The 21,286-nt window shown below is 36.1% G+C and overlaps 1 protein-coding gene across 1 annotated transcript in view; it reads left to right on the forward strand.

The window, feature by feature from the left end:
* The window catches only part of LOC141779536 (uncharacterized), a 29,665-nt gene that overhangs the window by 6,280 nt on the left and 2,099 nt on the right, over positions 1-21,286 (forward strand). Inside the window, exons 6-24 of the mRNA XM_074654419.1 lie at positions 487-540; positions 667-720; positions 1,752-1,805; positions 2,046-2,099; positions 2,287-2,340; positions 3,609-3,662; positions 4,217-4,270; positions 5,198-5,251; positions 5,998-6,042; positions 12,275-12,328; positions 12,426-12,479; positions 14,243-14,296; positions 17,489-17,560; positions 17,701-17,736; positions 18,416-18,460; positions 18,587-18,619; positions 19,150-19,296; positions 19,642-19,818; positions 20,542-20,632. Of these exons, the coding sequence (XP_074510520.1) occupies positions 487-540; positions 667-720; positions 1,752-1,805; positions 2,046-2,099; positions 2,287-2,340; positions 3,609-3,662; positions 4,217-4,270; positions 5,198-5,251; positions 5,998-6,042; positions 12,275-12,328; positions 12,426-12,479; positions 14,243-14,296; positions 17,489-17,560; positions 17,701-17,736; positions 18,416-18,460; positions 18,587-18,619; positions 19,150-19,296; positions 19,642-19,818; positions 20,542-20,632 (1,240 nt within the window). The remainder of the gene's footprint in view (positions 1-486; positions 541-666; positions 721-1,751; positions 1,806-2,045; positions 2,100-2,286; positions 2,341-3,608; positions 3,663-4,216; positions 4,271-5,197; positions 5,252-5,997; positions 6,043-12,274; positions 12,329-12,425; positions 12,480-14,242; positions 14,297-17,488; positions 17,561-17,700; positions 17,737-18,415; positions 18,461-18,586; positions 18,620-19,149; positions 19,297-19,641; positions 19,819-20,541; positions 20,633-21,286) is intronic.

Genomic DNA, 21,286 nt, shown 5'->3' on the forward strand with positions numbered 1-21,286 from the left:
TTTTGGATCCTTGACATGAAAAAGTTTGAAATTTCTCTCAAAATCTGTGTGCTGGATTTTTATAACTTCCATTTATGTCCATCGCTCACTCTATGTTCCTCTGGGAAGCAGCCGGGCTAAAAGTTTAATAAATAAATAAGTAAATAGTTATAATAGTATTCATATTTATTATATTTGTATTGTTCAACACAGGCCATTTCAGTAGAGACATTAAATATGACAATAGAATATAAATAATTTAGTTTTACTTTTGTACGGGTCTTTGTAGGCGGATGTTTACTGGCGTCCGGTAGTCGCTTTCAGTCCAAAATGGCAGAAGCGTAGCTCTGCTGCTGGGCGCTGACGTTGCAATGGAATGAACAATTGACTTTCACTTCTTATCAATATACGTTCTTTGGTAACAGATTATCTGCATGCACACACAAGGAATCCATCAATAAATGCATACGTTTGTTTTATGATTGATTCTTTGTCTCTTCCTGTCAGGGATCCAGAGGTCTGCAGGGTAAAACTGGTGAACCAGGAACTCAAGGCAGAGAGGTGAGAGACTAAAACATTATTACTACATGTTATTTAATGATATCCTAAAAAACATAAGAATCAAATTACAGCTGCATGTCCTGGTGTCACTGTGAGTTTTATTTGTGTTTATATGTTTATTTTTAGGGTTATAAGGGAACCAAAGGGGTTCGGGGGAGAGGAGGAGACGCCGGACCAGTGGTCAGTAAATCATGTTACTGCAACACTGATGCTGATGACTTATATAGATAATAACACCTCTATTGACTCTGTAGTGACAGCTTTGTTTTAGTAAACACAAACTGAAAGTAAAAGTGAAAATGGAGGAACAAACTGAAGGACAGTGAAAATGAAACTAAAGCTGCAGACACATTTAAAAATGACTTAAAGCCAAACAAGGAAGCAAAAGTAAAAGTAAAAACAGAGAAGCAGCAGATTAAAAAAAAAAACACAGTTTAGTTTTTTTATACTCAGTAAGAGGCCACAACAATTATTTTATTTAAAGAAAATAAAAAAACAATAAAACAATAGCGTCAACTTGTGAAACCAGAAATAAAAATACATCAGAAGAGTTTTTAGTTGTCTTGAATTTTATGCAGATTTCAACTGAATATTTTGAATAATTTGATTTGCTCCAGACTTTAAATGAGTTAACTTTGTATTGAAAATGTTTTGATATATATATATATATATAGGCATATAAGGCCATGTAGTGTATTTTTGTTGAGAATGTTTTGTTGAAAGTTGGTGAAAAATGACAACAATAAGCTTTCAAAAATAAATTAAAATTTATTTTTTAAGGGACAAAATGTAACTATATTTACACCTTTCATTTTCCTTTCCTTTCTTTGTAATTAGTCTGAGAGACAGTCAATATTTTTCCGTACACTAATGAAGTTAATTTGTATAAATGAAGGAGGATCAAGCTTTTTTCTCTTTTTTTCCCTTTTCTACTTTATTTAAAGAAAATAAAAAAAGGGAAAGTAAAACAATAGTGTCCACTTGTGAAACCACAATGTGAAATAAAAATACATCAGAAGAGTTTTGTATGTATATACAGTATATACTGAAAGTCGAATTCAAAACGATTTGACTTAACTGTTTAAAAACACTATATAACCTTGTGTAAGTTACTCGCTGTGTGTCTCTGAGTGATGAACTCAGAAATTCATATTTTATTGTTCCAGTTTGCTCATTTGTTTAGTTTTGACCTTTGACCTTTCCTCTTGCAGGGCAACGTCGGACCTGAAGGAGATGACGGAGGTTCTGGTTTCTCTGGAGCCATGGTGAGTTTAAAACCAGTGCAGGTCTGCTGATTACTCTGAATATAAGAAAACAACACTTTTATAATTTATATAGTTTTATCATTCGACAATTAAAACATGAAAGCAAGATTATTAAAAAAATTTAGATTCTTCTAGATTAAATTAACCTGTCAGGACTTATAATACAAAATAATAAATAAACAAGTTCTTAGTGAATTAGTTTTAAACTTATTAAGTAAATGAATGTTTTGTCATCCACAGGGAGAACCTGGACTTATAGGAGACCTAGGCGAGCTCGGAGAGCTGGGACTGAAGGTAAACAAACACACACAGGGATGAGAATCAAGATCCGGTCCGTTGAGAACCGCTTCCGATACATCGGAATTGTAAACAAATCGTTGTCATATAAAATATTATATTACATATGCTATATTACGTTGTATATCACCATATTGTTTACCAGCGTCATTAATTACAATGTGACTTCTCTTCCTGTCGTCAGGGTGACGTCGGTATGGAGGGACCCCGCGGAGGAGTCGGAGGTCCTGGTGAGACTGTAAGGAAACAACCTCAACCTCTCTGTGGTGGAAAACATTTATCATATCTCAACTGTAAACTAAATATTAGTGTCATTTCCTCCTATTTTATTTATTCACACAATATTTATGCTGTGAGGTTCACATCATTTAAGGTACATGGAGGAAAGTGAGAAAGGCTCCTGATGGCTGATGATGGGATCTCTTGTTACTGCGCTGCTCTCTTTATGTTACATTACAGCTAAATCAATTACATTCAAACTGAGAGTCTCTTTCAATTAAAGATAAAATGGAAACCGTAAATCGGGAGACAAATATCTCTATATATATATATATGTATATATACATATATATATATATGAGTTTTAAGAGTTAATATTTCAATTGTGTTATTGCAACACTAGTGCTTGATTACTTGTTTTGATAATAACACCTCTACTGAGTCTGTAGTGACATTATTTTAGTAAACACAAACTGAAAGTAAAAGTGAAAATGGAGGAACAAACTGAAGGACAGTGAAAATGAAACTAAAGCTGCAGAGACACTAAAAAAGGATGTTAAATCCAAACAAGGAAAGAAAAGTAAAAGTAAAAACATGGAGGGAGCAGATTTGATAATTTACATTGATAATTTACATTAAATAATAATAATAATATATTTATTCATATGGCATATATGTAGACGTAAATAAAGAGAGGCAGATCTTTATCTGTGTAAAGATCCAGGTGGTCTCTAGCTGTTGATCCAGCATTTGTTGGAAATCACCCAGAGTTTTGGCTCCTCCACCTGCCTGTTTGTGACCACGACCAGCCGTCACGGTGGTTCCTTCAGTTCGTCAGGTGGAGCAGTGAATGATGCTGGTGGTGAATTTGGGGGTTTACCAGTTGCTGCTGTCCCCCGCTGTTATGTAAACAATATGTGAAATGAATGACATTTTTCAATTCTATTTTCCAAACTCTTCACACCCACAATTTATTTCTCTTAAAGATTAAAAATCAACAAAAGCTTCTGTTTCTGCAGCTCAGTTCGTAAATGTTTGCGTACTTTATTTCAAAACAGATGAACTCAAATTTTAATAGGCAGCAGTCTGCAACATCATAAACACAACACTACATTTCTAATGTTTTTATGCTTCAATATCCTTTTTATTTCATGCCAGTCAGCTTTAATATATATTCATTATTGTTCTTGTTAGTTTAATTATAAATGATAAAGTCTGTGTTGCACCGACAAACACACAGCCAGAGTTTATTATATTATTTTTCATAATTTATTTGTTTTGTTTCAGGGCCCTCATGGTGACGATGGACCTCCAGGACCAAAGGGAGGTAGCGGTATCAAGGTAAAGACACATTTATGCTTTATATATGTATTTTTATTTGTTAAACTATTTGTACAAAGGTAATAAACCTGTGGTTAGTTAGGATTTTATTGTTCTTAAAAGTGTTTTTTCAATTTCAACATTTATAAGTTGAGATTGAAATATATTTAATAATATTTTGAAGAATTTTTAGGTTTGAAACACAGAAGACTAAATGCATTACTGTCACCTGTTCTTTATATGAAATATTTTAGTTTGAAAATGTTTCTTCTCTAAATATTTATACCACAAATATGGCATAATAACTTACAAGTAAATTAAAGGCAAATAAGCAAAAACAATCACTTTGTGGTGCTGAATTCAATTATCTGTTATCTGTCAGTGGGGTTTGATTTTTAATCCTGTTTCTAATATAAATATCTACTTGTTTCATTGATTTTAAGAATCCTCATACATTTCTGCTGTTCATAAAACAGCTGATTTCAATTCAGGTTTTAGATTTCTGTTTTTGTTTCTTTTTATTATTTGTTTTGAAACGCTCACTCATTTCTGTCGTCTCTGTGTTTCCTGTTCAGGGGTCTCGTGGCAATGAAGGCAAAGAGGGTCCTGAGGGACGAGACGGACTGAAGGTACGAAACAAAACATACTGAAAGGCTTTGAGAGGAAAATCTGAAGTACGTCCCCTCTATGGAGGACGGAAGCTGCCAAAATAAAATAAAATAGACAAATGACTTGATAAATCAATTAATATGCCATTAAATGTGCCAAAAATAATATAAAACATAAGTGCAGGCATTAATCAATTGATAAAATTTGACATAAATTTAAACATCTGTTTTAATTTGCTTCTTTATTTATTTACCTTTTGTGTCAGTTTCCCTATTTATATAATTTTCCCTTTTATTTATTTATATCAATATTTTTTATTTGAAATTATTCCTAAATGTATTTATTAATTTTGTAATGAATTAATTTATTTTTCCTTTGCATCCCCCCCTATTTATTTACTGTCATACGTAATTTTCAATTAAATTTATTTATTTATTTTTGGATTTATGTTTGCATTTATTTAAAATTATTTCTAAATGTATTTATTTATTTATTTTCCCTTTACATTCCACCCCCTTTTCCCTTAAATTTATTTATTTATTTTTTCATTTATTTTATATTATTTCAAAATTTATTTAGATATTTTTAAATTTAGTTATTTATTTTCTCTTTGCGTCCCCCCCCAAACTTATTTATTTCTGTATTATTTTCTTTATGCATTTCTTCTTCATTATGCAAATGATGGTGCTGTCATTCAAAGTCTGTCATGGGGGCAACTTTTCGCCTATTAGTTAATGCCAAACTATTGTTTTTTAATCCATTCCTTACCTCAGTGGTGTGTGACCTTGTCACTAGACCTATGCTGCTTTGAATAGTGACTGTTTAATATTTGGAGACTCCATTGTACATATTAGAGCCTTGTTTCATTTCCTTCTGCTCACTAGCAGAGGTCGCCAGAGGTCACAGCTAACATTGAGTCTCTTTAACCGTCCCGTCTTCTCCCGCAGGGTCAGATCGGAGCTCCCGGGTTTCCAGGTGACGTCGGCGACAGCGGATACACTGTAAGAAAGATCCTCAATAATCATCTGTGCTCAATGAGATAATCAGATTTTTGACTCTGAGTTGGATGATTGATGATTATGACATTTGGTTTGGATTTCTGCTCACTTCTTTCCCATAAGTCGTTCCTATTTAGATCTATAGATCTAATGGATAATTAGCATGACTGGCCATGGTGAAACTTTCTACAAATGTAATTCATTTGTATGACTTTTACCTAAAGGATTGCACTCTGCTAATTGGAAAAAAAACAGATCTTTGGAGGTGAACCCTTTTAATGATATATAATAATTAGGGCTGTCAATCGATTAAAAAAATGTAATCGTGATTAATCGCATGATTGTCCATAGTTAATCAAAATGAATCCCATATTTTGTATCTGTTCAAAATGTACCTTAAAGGGAGATTTGTCAAGTATTTAATGTTTTTTTCCTTTATTTTTATTCTCAGTAAAGACAGATTACAGTTTTGCATAATGACATTATAACATAGGAATAAGTAAAAGATATTAAATTAAATAGTAAAATAAGATAAGGCAAAAAAAAAAAAAAACACTAAGATACTAAACAATTGGATTCATCACAAATAAAATAACTATTTACGTTCAGTTTAGTCAAATTGTTGGGAGGCCTCTTTTAATGAGCTGCTTTATGAGTTTTACTCTGACAGATCAATCCTGAATTAAATGCTCCTCATCATGCAGAGATGTATATGTGATAAAATGATTGTTAATGTTTGTCGTCCTCAGGGTTATACTGGACAGCCAGGATCCATCGGACCCAATGGACCAAAGGTACAAACACACATTTTAATTTATTACTAGAGTTAATTGTTAAATATGACTGTAGATTATTATTAAATATTACTATATTACTAGAGTTTATTATTAAATATTACTCACACAAATTTGTTCCCAGTGTACATACCGCACTGTGTGCACTGTGTGTATGTGTGTGGGTGTGCGTATGTGTGTGGGTGTGTGTGTGTGTGTGTGTGTGTGTGTGTGCGTGCGTGTGTGTGGGGGGTGGGGGGATGGGGGGGGTGGGGGTGTGTGGGGGGGTGTGGGGGTGTGTGTGTGTGTGTGTGTGTGTGTGTGTGTGTGTGTGTGTGTGGGTGTGTGTGTGTGGGTGGGGGAGTTTATGTGTGACAAAGATCTTATCTGTTTCCCTTTCTGTGGTAAGTTTTCGTTTCACAATGACGACTTTCAATCTGTAATTCCAGAGAGGAAACACTGAACGTATGTGCTGTCAGTGAGTCTGTCCAGCGTGTCTCAAACACTGCCAGATAAATTCTTAATAATTAATATTCAGGGTGGGCTTCTGTGTGGAGTTTGCATGTTCTCCCCGTGTTAGCGTGGGTTTTCTCCGGGTACTCCGGTTTCCTCCCACAGTCCAAAGACATGCAGGTTAGATTAATGTTGACTCTAACTGTCCCGTAGGTGTGAATGTGAGTGTGAATGGTTGTCTGTCTCTATGTGTCAGACCTGTGATAGTCTGGAGACCTGTCCAGGGTGTACCCCGCCTTCGCCAAATGTCAGCTGGGATCAGCTCCAACCCCCCGCGACCCTGAACAGGATAAGCGGTTACAGATAATGGATGGATGAATGAATGAATAATATTCAGGGTCCTGAGGTGATGAATCTCACTAGGTGACCTCTTGAGCTTTCTTCTAGCACCACCATCAAATCAAAATGTTCCAGTTGTACACAGTTGTGAAACATGTATTTGCTATATTGTTGACATGGTCAATACTCACAGACTCACAGCCTGTGATGATTGTTGGTTTGTTTAAAGGGATCACAAGACAAATAGGCTGGGAACCACCATCTAACCAACACTGCAGCCTCCAGATGGCGCTAGTGGGTCTTCATAGTCAAATTAAAAGAAATCAACTCAGTATCACTAGAAACATTCACCTCCCTTAGCTGAACACTGCCCTAGAATAACTTATTTAAAAAATAAAAAGGAAGTAAGTCTCGTGCAATTGTGAGGTTAAAAAAAAAGATAAAAATCATGTGACAACACGTGAAACACAATGTGAGAAATCATGGTTTCATAAAGATGTGAATAACCAGCGTTGAGCAAGACACAGTCAGCAGCTAAAAGGTCACAACCAAAGGTTTGACCTTTGCTGAAGTGCTTTTGAGTAAACACTGAACCACACTGCTGCTCACTTACTGTGACTGAAAACTACAGACCTGATACCCTTACCAAAAAGAAGTTTATCCATGTGTGCTATTAGTATACTTCTTTTAAAGTTAAAATAAGACAGTATACTTTCAGTTTACTTTTTATGTACTTTTTTACGACTAAAATTATACTTAAGTATACTTGGCTTATACTGACAAGTATACATAAAAGTATATTTGTAAGTACTATAAGTTCACTTAAAGAAAACTTACAAGTATACCAAAAACTGTTAAACTAGTAGTTTACTGAGACTACACTTTAAAGTGTTCTTTCATAAACTAAAAAGTGGCCAACAAGTATATAACTAGTAAACTAACAGTATACCTATAAGTTCACTTGTAGTATAGTTCATATTATACAGTAATTGCAGTACAAAATACTACTTGGTGGTGTATTCAAAGTTTACTACTCTTACATTTAAAGTATATTTAAAAGTGTTATTTTATAAACCAAAAAGTGGGCCAATTTAGTCCCAAGAAGTATTGAAGTAGTACACTTACATGTATACTACTAGTACATTAATATTAGTATACTTATTATATAAAGTATACCTGGGATTATACACCTGTGGCCGCAAAGTCAACGAAAGTCAGCGTTGGGCTCGAGCTTGCTCGCTCTAAATAGACATGAACGAGCATCGCTCAAAACAGTGAGGCGACACACGTCAGCTAAAACCACAATATCACTCTATATTTCACCTGCTTGGCAGTAATGTTAGCTGACCAGACGGAGGTCTCTCCATGAATCACTGCTGATCCTAGTGTTGGCTTTTCCTGCTTCAGCCTCCCGACCGCGGCCGGATGGAACAGGGGAGACACCAGAGTTTTGGTTGGAGACGATAACGTTTCTCGCTGCGGAGCCCCGTCACTTCATAAGACACGGGAAACCTCTGTTGGTCTGGAGGAGCTGCAGCATTTATTTCTGCACAAACGTCCACTGATTATTCACTAGATATTCTCAGAGCTAAATTAACTCTTCTGCAGTGTGTAGTGTGTGCGCATGCACGTGAGGTGGAGCGTGCTGAATGAAGGCAGGCAGGCAGAGGAGCAGAGTTCAGCAGAGAGTCCGGTCCTGGAAACCAAAGCTACGGTCTCCCCCGCGTACTACGACCGCCGCCAACACTGTTTTGCAAGACGGGCTTCACTAGATATAACTTTGCGTTTTAGGCGCTTCCGTGTAGTTTGTGTTGGAGTCTGGGTCTGAACAGCGTAGCCACATGCGAGCGCACATATGTGAGCGCGCATGGGAAACCGACCCGGGTGATTTATCAGGCAAGAAGTTACAAACAGTCCCTTTAAGTTTATTTCATAAAGTAAATTTAAAATATATTTCTTTATTATAAGGGTACTTAAACCAGCAGAACCACTGAGAAACACTTGAGCTATCCCTCAGGCGTCAGACTTTCCCAGCAGCATGTAAACACACACACACTTATTTCAAAACTCACATCTGCATCGTCTAAAGTCCCTCTGACAGTAACTGATATTCAACAGATGAGCTCAGTGTGGTTTTGGTTCTGCTGGTTTTAGTACCCTTACAATAAAGAAGTATACTTCAAATTTATTTTATGAAATAAACCTAAGTATTGTTCATAAAATAAATTTGAAACCAAAACCAGACTGAACTCATGCAGATGTGAGTTTTGAAATAAGTGTGTGGGTGTTCACATGCTGCTGGGAAAGTCTGACGCCTGAGGGATAGTTCAGGTGTTTCTCAGCGTAGTTGTATGAGGTACTTCTCCATAGTCAGTGTATTACCACAGTAGATGGAGTTTGGAGCAAACTAATGTTCTGCTGTGGACGGATTTTAGTCACCTAAAATAATCAATATTTGTTTTAGTATACTTGATATTTAGATATTTTCACTGCTTTACCTCGCTGTCAGACAGCCCTTACCAACGGGGAACTGAAGACGTTATCTGTGCTTTCTTCAAAGCCACCTGACTCCATTAGGAAAAAACTGTAATTTTACCGCTCAGAACAAAAAAGTTGATGGTCTACCGCTGCCTCGATCGCTTAGTTATTGACTTTGTGTTATTGTGTGACTTAAGTGAATCCGAACTAGCCAAACAAACTAATCGATCGCGCAGCGATAATAATAATAATAATAATAATAATAATAATAATAATAATAATAAATAATAAATATATTTATATAGCACTTTTCAAAACAGATGTTACAAAGTGCTTCACAAGACAATAAAAGCAGATAAATAAAGTAAAAATTATGGTAACTGTTAAAACAGAACATATCAACAATAATAAAGTGGTAAAACGGTAGAACAAGGTGATAAAAACAAATATATATATATATATATATATATATATATATATACATAAATGTGTATAAATATACACATGCATACACAAAAAAACAGGTGTATATTTACATATATAAACAGTATATAAACAGTATATACCCAGACACATGCAATCAAGTAACTCTTATATACCGTTAAAGAAATCCTCTTATTATTATTACTGCTTTTTATATTATTTATTTTATTTTTCTTGTAAGGCACTTTAAGCTGTATTTTATGGATGAAAGGTGCTATATAAATAAAGTTTATTATTATGATTATGATTATGATTATGATTATGATTATGATTATGATGATTATTATTATTATTATCTTAACCTACAACTCATCTGATTTTCTGTATCATCTGACTCTGAATTTGACAACTCTAACAAGAGTTTTAGGTAGTTAGGTAGGTACATGCTGTAGTATGAGTATGAAAAATATAAGCTTTCCCAGGGGGAAGATGAAAATTTCTGTTCTTTCATTTTTGGAGGGTGTGAATTTTTTTAATTAGTTTTCCAGAAGATTTAAAAGAGTCTCATTATCTCACACAATATAGAGCTGCCCCAGAAAGTTTCACTTCACGTCAGAAAAATACCAAAGTTGCTGTAAGCATCTGTATAGTTTTACTTTTTGTATGACTTCAGTTCAGATGATGTAATCAGAGTAAAGTGGAAGTGAGTCGATACAAAATAATCCATCGGGACAGCACCAATGACACACACAGTTTCAGAGTATTCCCTGTTGCTTTGAGATTCTGGGGAATCAAGACAGTTGACTGACTGTTTCAGCTTGTTGCATTTTTCCCTCATCAATACCAAAACATATTAAAATGACTACAAACATCTTGAGGTTAAGTTCAAACTCCAAATTGGAACCAAAACAGTGGCCTGAAGGTTATAAAGCAAAAGTAAACAACATGTCAATGTAAGCAAAAGTAAAAGTAAATCCAGGAGAGGTTTTTACAGGTCACACTGTTGTTTAACTGGTTTACACCCAGTACACTGGGACAGATCTAAAATAAACACATGTAATGCTCTATTGAGATGCACTCACCTTCTGATTTACTGAGGAAATGTGGTACTGACATTTAATGTTCTCAGGGGAAAGTTGTACCAGCAGGACGAACACCTGTCCTCTTTAAAGACTTTATACCTGTTGGACCACCTGGACATATAAAGCTACTGTATGAAAACTAATAAACTTCTGTGATCCCTGACATTAAAAAGCAGAATCAATACGGCTAGGGTGGTGTTTAATATACTCAGGAAGATCTGGAGCTCAAAACACATCTTAATCAACACCAAAATATGCATCTTTAACTCCAGTGTGAAGCAGGTGATGCTGCATGGATCAGAGACATAGAAAACAACAAACAGGCTGCAAACGTTCATTAACACTTGTCTCAGGGAATACTAAACATCTAGTGGAGAGACAAAGTAAGCAATGTGGACCTGTGGAAAAGAACAAGCCATGAACCCATTGACTTACAAACACACCCTCAGAATACATGTCACATACATCACCCGACAAGCCCTGAAATAAAACCCCCAAAGAAGGAAAAGAGGTCTCCCCAGGAACAGCTGGAGAAGTGTGCAGGCAGAAATTCAATTACATTTATTTTTATATAGCGTCAAATCATAACAGAAGTTATGTTGAGATGCTTTGAAATGTCTGGGAGTGGGCTTAACTGGGGAGATCTGGAAAGAACTGCCAACAACCGAGTGAGGTGGAGGACATTTGTCAATGGCCTATGCTCCCTAGAGAAGCAAAAGGGCTTAAGAAAGAAGAAGAAGATCCCTGACATTTTATTTAGCGCCACCAACAGGCCAAATGTTCTACTTGTCCAAGTCCAACACTTTTTGTCTGGAACTAATGGGGCTTTTCCATTGCCACTTTTGTCCGCAATCAACCTGTGACAACCCCCCTTCTCCCCTCAAACAAGCGTCTGTTGCGAGACTCAACTCAATGTTTTTAGTTTCAGTAGTGTTGACTAATCTTGTTGGAGCAGGCTTTGGTTGAATGCAGGTAACGAGGCTGACGGTGATTTAGCTTTTTATTGATTTAAAATCATCTCGTAGTCTGGCTACTTGTGAAACAATCCGCTCGTAGTCGTCGTCGTCTCTCAACTCCAACTCCAGTCTCAAGCTGCTAATCGGACTGTAAACAATCAGCAGCGCACGGAAGAGGAAGTCTTGGCCCTGACATCCGCTGGCTACACCAGAACGGCAGAAATATTGACCCTTAACCCCAGAGGTTTATCTGTCGTCAGACCGATAGCTGATGGGTTCAGAGATTGGTTTTGTTTTGAGACAAACTAGAAAAGTTCCTTTAATGAAAACACTCTGTCAACATATTAGATGAAAAGACTTCTAGTAGAGAAAAAAACAGGAATTTCCTGTCAAATCAAGCTGCATCATTGGTCTGATTAGGTTCAGTTGTTTACACAGGACTCGATGATGTAACACAGATATTAGTATATTCTGCAGTGTTTCCTCTCTGCTAAGGTTCTTTTCACTCCTTTTCTCCCTCAGGGCACCGAAGGTCACGGCGGCCTGCCGGGCAGTGACGGTGACCCCGGAGAAGATGTGAGTTGCTTAGACGTAGACTTAACAAAATGTCTGCCATCTTTACTTCCCTTCCTGCTACAAACCTGTGTTCATCCCTGCTGTTTGTCCTCCTCAGGGTCCTATAGGAGTCCCGGGTGTGATTGGAGAGCCTGGACTGTTTGGATCCAAGGTAATGAACATAATAGGCTCAACCAGGGAATGAAATTAGCACCTGCCACCTGCCAAACAGCAGGGTAAATGTTGGCTGTGGCAGGTAAACATTTCAGGTCACCTGACAACATGGCAGACAGGTTTTCCTTATATTAAGAAATATTATTTTTAAAAAGCAATTCTAAAGCCTAAATTAAATATTAATTTGTACTACTTATATAATATAAGGTTACATGATATATTCCAAAATTCTACAGTCTGGGTACCACTGACTCAGTGTTTACAATTTTTAAGCGTTCTACCTAGATTTCAGAAGTGGCAAACAAAAGAAATTGAGTGGCCAGTAGAAATGTTCAGTGACCTGCCACAGTGGCAGGTGAGGAAAAAGGTTCATTTCAGACCCCGGGCTCAACACAGCATAGATAGCACTTTATTAATCCAAATGGGAAATTCTATTTATACTTTTATTAATGTTTTGTTCAGTTTGACCTACGGGGAACTGAAGCCTTTATCTTTGCTCTCTTCAAAGCCACCAGACTTCATGGACAAAACCAATAATTTGACCTCACAGAACACAGGAGTTGCTGGTCTACCGCTGCCTCGATCAGTTAGTTTGTTTGTGTTATTGTGTGATTCCGAACTAACCCTTTAAAACACCAAAGTCACACAATAACACAAACAAACCTGAGGCAGCGGTAGACCAGCAACTCACATGTTCTGAGAGGTCAAATTACTGTTTTTTTCTAATGGAGTCTGGTGGCTTTGAAGAAAGCATAGATAACGGCTTCAGTCCGAACTATCCCTTTAATACAGTTCCTCTTTTACCACCAAAGTTACGTTTACTTTAAGCTTATTTTTACCTCAGTTTCTGTTCAGTTTTTGTTTTTTATTTAGATTTGTGTGTCATGCAGCAAAGTCTGCTTGCGGAGGTATTTCCCCCCCTCTGTCACAGTTCTTACTTATTGGATTTTTATCAGCTCAGCGTCTTCCTTGTTTGAATTTCATGTGAGTCATCCAGTGTTGTGTTTGGCAGAAGATGAATGCAGACCCACCTCACTGTTATGCTGTATTATTATTATTACAGTATTTACAGTCAGTGCTTGACATATAAATAAATAAGTGCCAGTACTCCTCTTATTCACATGTTGGCGTGTGAATCAGCGATCTCTGTTGACTTATTCCTATTTATTCATTATTTCTTTAAGCATGTTATACTGCGTCAGTCATAACCAGCTGTGATATTATTGCTATATTATTATACTTGGGCTACGCATCATCTATAGTTTACCTATAACACTCCAATAATATTCACACTGGAACATTATAGGGTTAAGGTGGTGTGTTTAAGTGCTTTCCTGTGTTACTTGTAGCCTATAGCCGGGTATCATTCAGGTTTTATGAGCAGTGTCCCAGTCAGGATGCTCCTACATATTACACAGGCACATTCTCAATTTAAACACTGAATAAAAGATACTAGGAGATATTGGGTTTGGGGGTCCTCCTCCAAGAACATTTGAAGGTTTTTGACTTAAAATTATGCAATTTTACATCATTTTGGACCATTGTTATTACTAGTTAAATGATTATTATATTATTTATCACATATCACAGCCTTCGTCTGAACATTTAAGAGCAGATTCAGAAACTTTTAGATAATAAGCACAGACGTAAATAATAAATAATAAAATTAGATTTTGCTTCTCTGCTGTAAAATAAACCTGTTGGATAAAACAAACTGCTGAACTTCTTCTCCGTGTCATAATGTGTGTTCTCCTCCTGCAGGGCAGTAAGGGGGATGGTGGTGTGAAAGGACCTCGAGGCAGAGTGGGCGCCAGGGTGAGTTAACTTTAACGTCACAGGTTTGATTCCTGTGTGAGGATTAGAGATTTTAGGCCCTGTTCATACTTGGCATTAACATGTCTTGGGTGATCCGATCACAAGTGGACAGCTCTAAGTACGTCTGTTCACACCTGGCATTAGAATGCGTCTCCATATGAGTGACCACTTGTGATCCGATCTCACTTCCCCGCTCTATATGCGAATAAACACGTAGTAAACACACGGCTAATACAGCAGACGTTGTGACGTAATATAACTCTTATAGTGTCAGTAGTAACATCCATCATATTTGTGAATTCGGGTACATTTTATTAACATCAAAATAACAGCGGCTTATGGTACACGTGTCCACAGCCTCCGTCCTTTCCACGTTTCCCATTCATTGTCTATGTAAGCAGCCGTGCAATGCATTCTGGTAGAGTGGCGGTGCGATTTGAGAGACGGGGCGTCATGTTGGCCACTCCTCATTTGCATAAAGTTGAGGTCTGGGCTACTTTATGCAAATCAGGGGCGTCCGACGTGACTCGCCGCTTCTGGAAACCCCCGAAAAACTTTTAAACTAACCGTTGACGATCTAAAATAAAGGCAGATTCAACAACTACATAGATTATTTCTCACTTAAAATGTTTTCAGAAACACATTTTGGTGAACTATTTTCGTGATTAAAGAGAAGAAAGTTTCCAAACGAGCCGCCATGTTGGAAAGCTGTTTGAAAGTTTTTGTCCAGTCAGGAACCTTGTGTCTAGTGGCAGCCCATCAAGCGTCCAATGCTGGGAATAAAAAAACGCCCCTGTGGACATTTACCATGAGACGCCGCGGATCCAAGCAGGATGTCAGTTGAGTAGGCGATGCTTAATGTGACCCAGGACACATTCACGTACACACTGCTAAAAGAATGTGGCCATATGCGATCGGATCTCAATGCGTTCTTGAGTGCGTTCACACCTGTACTTGTGATCGGATCACCCAGGACGCATGTTAATACCAGGTCTGAACAGGTCCTTACATGTAAAAGTCAGTTTGTCAGTTTGCTACTCATGAAGAGCAGACGTATAATGTTTTTCTGTGGCTCTAACGGAGCTTCTCGGCCCGGAGGATACACATTTTTACAGAAAGCTTGTGTTACAAACATTTATGACCCATACTAGGGACTAAAAGCCTGGATATCTCGGCCGCTTCAGTTCTGGTCTTTCCCTTTTTAATCTGTCTCTGGCAAATCCCACAACTTTATTTATGAAAGTGGAAGACAGAATCTGTGGTGTGCCCTTTTAAAATCAGGGCGGTCGTGACATTTGGATTTAGCCTGAAAACAAAGGGAAGTGAAAATGAACCTGAAGGAGGGAAAGTCAGTGAGTCTGGAGGTTCCTCCTGTGATTTCCTGACGTACTACAGAGAATGTTTGGTCCTATTGTTTTATTAAAGAGCTCTGTCCTGAAAGAAACCCTGATGTCAGGCTGTAACAGTAATTTTACCTCTCAGAACAGGGGAGTTGTTGGTCTACCGCTGCATCAATGGGTTAGTTTGTTTGAGTTATTGTGTGACTTTGGTTAATCCAAACTAACCAAAGTCAATAACTAACCAATAGAGGCAGCGGTAGACAAGTAACTCTTGTGCTCTGTGAGGTGAAATTACTGTTTTTGTCAAAGGAGTCTGGTGACTTTGAAGAGAGCATAGATAACAGCTTTAGTACGAACTATCCCTTTAATCCAGTTCCTCTTTTACAACAACATTTTTGTTGATTTTTACATGACACGTTGTGGTTGTAAATCTAAAATTAAAAGTAATTTCTGATCACCTCAAAGCATCACATCATGTAATTATGATCTGCAGTTCTAGCAAATATCTTGAGAAATTTCCGGGAGTTCAGTTCTCAGGAGGTTCACTGTTTTTATTTTCAATTGATGTGGTCAGACGAGCCACAGTGACATTAACATGAGGAACAAGAAGGGGAAAGTCCCTGAGAGAAAGAAAACAAAAACAAAGAACACACCGTTGGTTCACAACAAACAAAGAGATAACCACATGTCACATCTGGAGAAGAGGTGTTGTATCTTTTACAAAAGAGCTGAAACAAAGAGGCTCGTTTTTCATTTTGAAATGTCAAAGTGAGATTTCTGATTGGTTGAATTGTTTTTAACAGTCAAACTGTCTACAACTGAAAGAAGATTCATATTATGAACAGATTTATGACAGAGTTTTACTTTTCCAAGTCATATAACTCACAGTACAGTAAGTTACTGTAACTCTACTTCTGGTGCTTTGACTTCACATAAACTCTGAACAGTTAAAACAGAAAAACTCCAGACTGTCTGATCATAAAGAAAGCTATTGTTCTTTCTTCCTAAACATTAGAGGGTTTTAAACAGTTAATGTATTTTACTTCCTCTTGTTAACTTTTCTTGAACTTTACCAACTTGTATCTAAGTGTACTTAATCTCTTTCGTCTTAATTTCCCTTTTTTTATGTTATTATATATTTTATTGCATTTTCATTGTGGTTTTGTTCACAAATCAGCTCATCAATACAAGATCAATATTCTTTTTCAGCATATATAAAATAAACAGTATGAAGATATGGAGCACATTTATTAATTAAATAAAATTTAATAATATTAATAATAATAATAATAATAATAATAACAATAACAATAATAATAATAATACTTGCAAAACCAACACTTTTTCCTTCCCTGTGTTTTGTTTTTTATATACTGTACATGTACATTATGTGGGCAATTTATTTCCATCTAATATAATAATAATAATAATAATAATAATAATAATAATAATAATACACTTTATTTGTATAGCACCTTTCATACAAGAAATGCAGTCCAAGGTGTTTTATATAGACAGACAATAGACATAATGAACATAAAAACAGGGATAAAATTACATAATTAATGGAAAATAAAACACACTTGGTGATAATAGTAAAAAATATGATGATCTAGAATACATAGAATGTGTAGCATAGACGGGAAATAAAACCCACTGAATAATAATAATAATAATAAATATTTTTTCAATTTTAATTTTATACGGTTTATACCTCAGAATTCAGAGGTCTATGAAAGAGAACAATCAACACAGCAAAACCAAAACAATATGCACATTGTGAAGTTAATATACTCATCATGTACTGATTAATTAATATATATGAGTATTATTGTGTGTGTTTGTTCAACAGGGAGCTGAAGGAGAGCTAGGAGATGCCGGCGTACCGGGGAAACCAGGACCAAAGGGCCTGCAGGGCAACACTGTGGGTACAACACAACCAACCTGCACATCAGTTATTAATAAATAGAGACTGATATTAATCTTTTATTAAGTATCATCAGAGTCTTCTCTTTACACAACTTTAATATGATCTGAAATTAAGTAAACTGTAATTTGTTCCAGGGGGCCAAAGGTGAGACGGGACCTGATGGTGACCAGGTGAGTGTTTAATCACACATCAGAGTCTGAACATGGATGGGAGGAAGCATTCAGATCCTTTACTTAAGTAAAAGTACTAATACCACCCAGCAAAAATACTCTGTTACATGTAGTGAAAATGTTCCTTCAGTAAAAGCATGTAAGTATAATCAAGACAATGTACTTAAAGGGATAGTTCAGGTGTTTCTCAGTGTGGTTGTGTGTCTCAGTGTATTACCTACAGTAGATGGAGCTTGGAGAAACAGACAGGAGTACCAGCACGGGAACAAAGTAATGTTCTACTGTGGATGGATTTTTAGACACCTACAAAAAATCTATATCGGTTTAAGTGTACTCTATATTTAGAATATTTTCACCTGTTTACCTCGCTGTCAGACAGTCCTTTCTGACGGCTTTGAAGAGAGCATAGATAACAGCTTCAGTTCCAACCCCACTGAGAAACACCTGAACTATCCATTTAATATGACACTGAGAAACTAGATTCATCCTGAACAGGTTCAGACTGTCTGGGGTTTCCCTTCGTCTGCTGATACCTCGTCTTTCCTGTTTTACAAGCTAGTTGTTTTCTTTATTCAACCCTGTAACTCGAGGAATAATAAGCTGCTGTTGTTGTTGTTCTGAAACAATCACTACTTCCTCTTTCATCACATGTTGTGGTTGGATGTTTTTTTTCCTGCAGGGTGCAACAGGGAAGAAGGGCATTAAAGGTGTGAAAGCACAAAAGGTAATTTTACCTGTTTACAGTCTGATGATGATGAAACATCGTGGACTCTCCATTTCACTTCCTGTTTCCACGCCTGCTGGGTTTTACCCACTGATTAGTTTGTTCCTCCTGTTTTTCTCCTCTCAGGGCAGTGTGGGAGGCCACGGAGACAAAGGACAGGTGATTACTCTGTTTACTTTATTTTTAGCCTGACGTCATAGAAATACACACACCGTCACACCGAAACACAGGCTCTGGTTTTACTGAATAATACAGAACACAAAAGGTTGTTGCTGTTTTTAAAATGATTGTAGGAGCTTTTTATTTGTTGTTTTACTAATAATCAGTAGTATTGTTTGATTTATTATTCTAGATGTTGACGTTATTTAGATTTAGACTACTACCAATTAAAAAGTAATAATAATAATACAATAAATCATAATCATAATCATAAAATACAAAATGTAAAGCAGCTATGATATGTCAGTATGTAACTATGATATATATAGTATAAATAGAACCTAATAAACAGTATATATACAGTATTAACAGTATGTATACAGTACAAAACATGATATAAACAGTATAATATACAGTATAATATACGGTACACAACAGTAAGCAACTGTGTAATATGTAAAAGAGACAATAATTACAGTTGAATGTGGTCAAACTCTTCATCTTTTCTTTCGTTTCTGGTTTTCCGACAGCGTGGACCAAAAGGTGCAGTCGGTCGTAACGGCGTCCCCGGCCCCGTGGGACCGCCCGGCGTCCCGGGTACCAGAGGAGAGCGCGGTGGGATCGGTGACCTCGGTGTTAAAGGTCAAGCAGGACCCAAAGGAGTTCCAGGTCCCTCTGTGAGTAACAGTTAGTGTTTATATCTCATCGGTATTATACTTTAAAGGTCGCGACTTTCTCGAGCCATATTCAGCCGTCATCTAACTTTAGACCAAGCAATACATGCATTTTAATATGATTTTATAAAGCATAAACATCTTTAAATGATCAAAATAATGCTGCAGAAATGTCCATATGTGAGCTGGGAATAAAATGATCGTAATGAAAGATGTTTCACATTAATGAACAAGTACGTAAAGCAGGTAAAACTCATCATTCACTTGCATATTTTTACAACATTTTTAAAGTTGTTGTTTTGTCGCGGTGATGTAGAGAAGATAACCTGAGTGGTTTCTGTCCCTCAGGGTCCTGGTCTGACTGATGAGCAGGTCCTGCAGCTCTGCAGGGGCGTGGTCACGGCCCAGATCTCCCAGTACGCCTCCTCCATCCGGGCCAAGTGCTCCCAGGGCTGCCCCGTCAACAACCGGACCCTCATCGGACCCCCGGGAGGACAAGGACTGTCTGGATCAGCGGGCAAACCGGTGAGTCCCGCTCCTGGTTCAGTTCACCAGACCTCCAGAGGAAATATGTCAATATTAGTCTTCATCACCTGGATTTACAATACTACAGTAACACTTTATAATAACTATCATTAATAAATGGTAAATTAATAGTTAATTAAACGTAGTTAATAGTTATTTTACTGTAAACAAGCAATGGAATAATAATAATGTTTACTAATTATCAGTAATGCTATCATTTATGTAATTTTAACAGTTTATAGTTGCACACATTATAACATTTTATATACTATATATATATATACGTATTTGTTAATGATTACCAAATTATAAGTAATCCTTTAAGAAACTGCTTGTAAAACATCTATAAACATTACATAGATAGACTTAGTTAATGGTTAATAATTGTTTTGTAAACCATCTATAAACATTTTTTGGATGGCTATTATAAAGTTACAACTGATGATTATAATATCTTGTTAAATGGTTAATAAATACTTTGTAAAGCATCTATAAACATTATTTAGATAGAGAGTTAGTAGTTTGTTTCTGGTCCATCTATCTATGTAATGTTTAGAGATGTTTCTACAAATGATTTCTTAAAAGTTTACAAATCATTTGTTAATCATTAGCAAATACTTAATATAGAATATAAAATGTTATAATGTGTGCAACACTAAACTGATAATAAATAAATTATTGAATTAAATGCTAACTGGACTAATTTCTGTTTCCACCTATCAGGGAAAAGCAGGAAAAGCCGGAGCTAAAGGAGCCAGAGGTGCTCAGGGTGACCGAGGACTGGAGGGACAGGACGGAGCTCCGGGTGACAGAGGTAACATCACTATGGAGGAAGAAACCTGATCCAAATCTAAAATAAATAAATAAGTATTTCATTAAAGGTAGCAAAAATTATATAAAAAATAAATGTAGCCATTAATTAATTGATAATTTAATGAATCTGAATAAATGAAAAATTTAAATATAAAAATTAATAAAAATAAATTAATTACTTAAACAGAAGAGTAAATAAATAATGGAATTAATACAAAGATAAATAAAGCAAATTAAAACACATTTGTGTCAATTTTATCGATTAATTAATGGCTACATTTATTTTTAAATATTATTTTTGCTGCATTTAATGACATATTTATTTATTTTCGAGTCATTTAAATATTTTTTAATTTATTTTTTATTTTGGCAGGGTACGTCCTCCATACAATAACAGTTTCATACTATTTTCATTTTCATATATCCAGTAAAAAAAATTATTTTTGACATTCTCACTATGGATTGTTCTTATTTATAACAGTATGACTTTAATCTAAGATACCTAAATAAACTGAAGTGTTTTGGCTGCTAAACGAAAGAAGAATTTTAAACACATAAATTGACATCTTCAACCTCTAATCAACAGAAAATCATGTTTAATCTGAATGGAGTTCTGTAGTTTTGTAGCTTTTCCCAGAAGCTCTTTGTGTTTCTC

Source organism: Sebastes fasciatus, chromosome 12 (assembly GCF_043250625.1).
Source record: "Sebastes fasciatus isolate fSebFas1 chromosome 12, fSebFas1.pri, whole genome shotgun sequence".
Classification (NCBI taxonomy): domain Eukaryota; kingdom Metazoa; phylum Chordata; class Actinopteri; order Perciformes; family Sebastidae; genus Sebastes; species Sebastes fasciatus.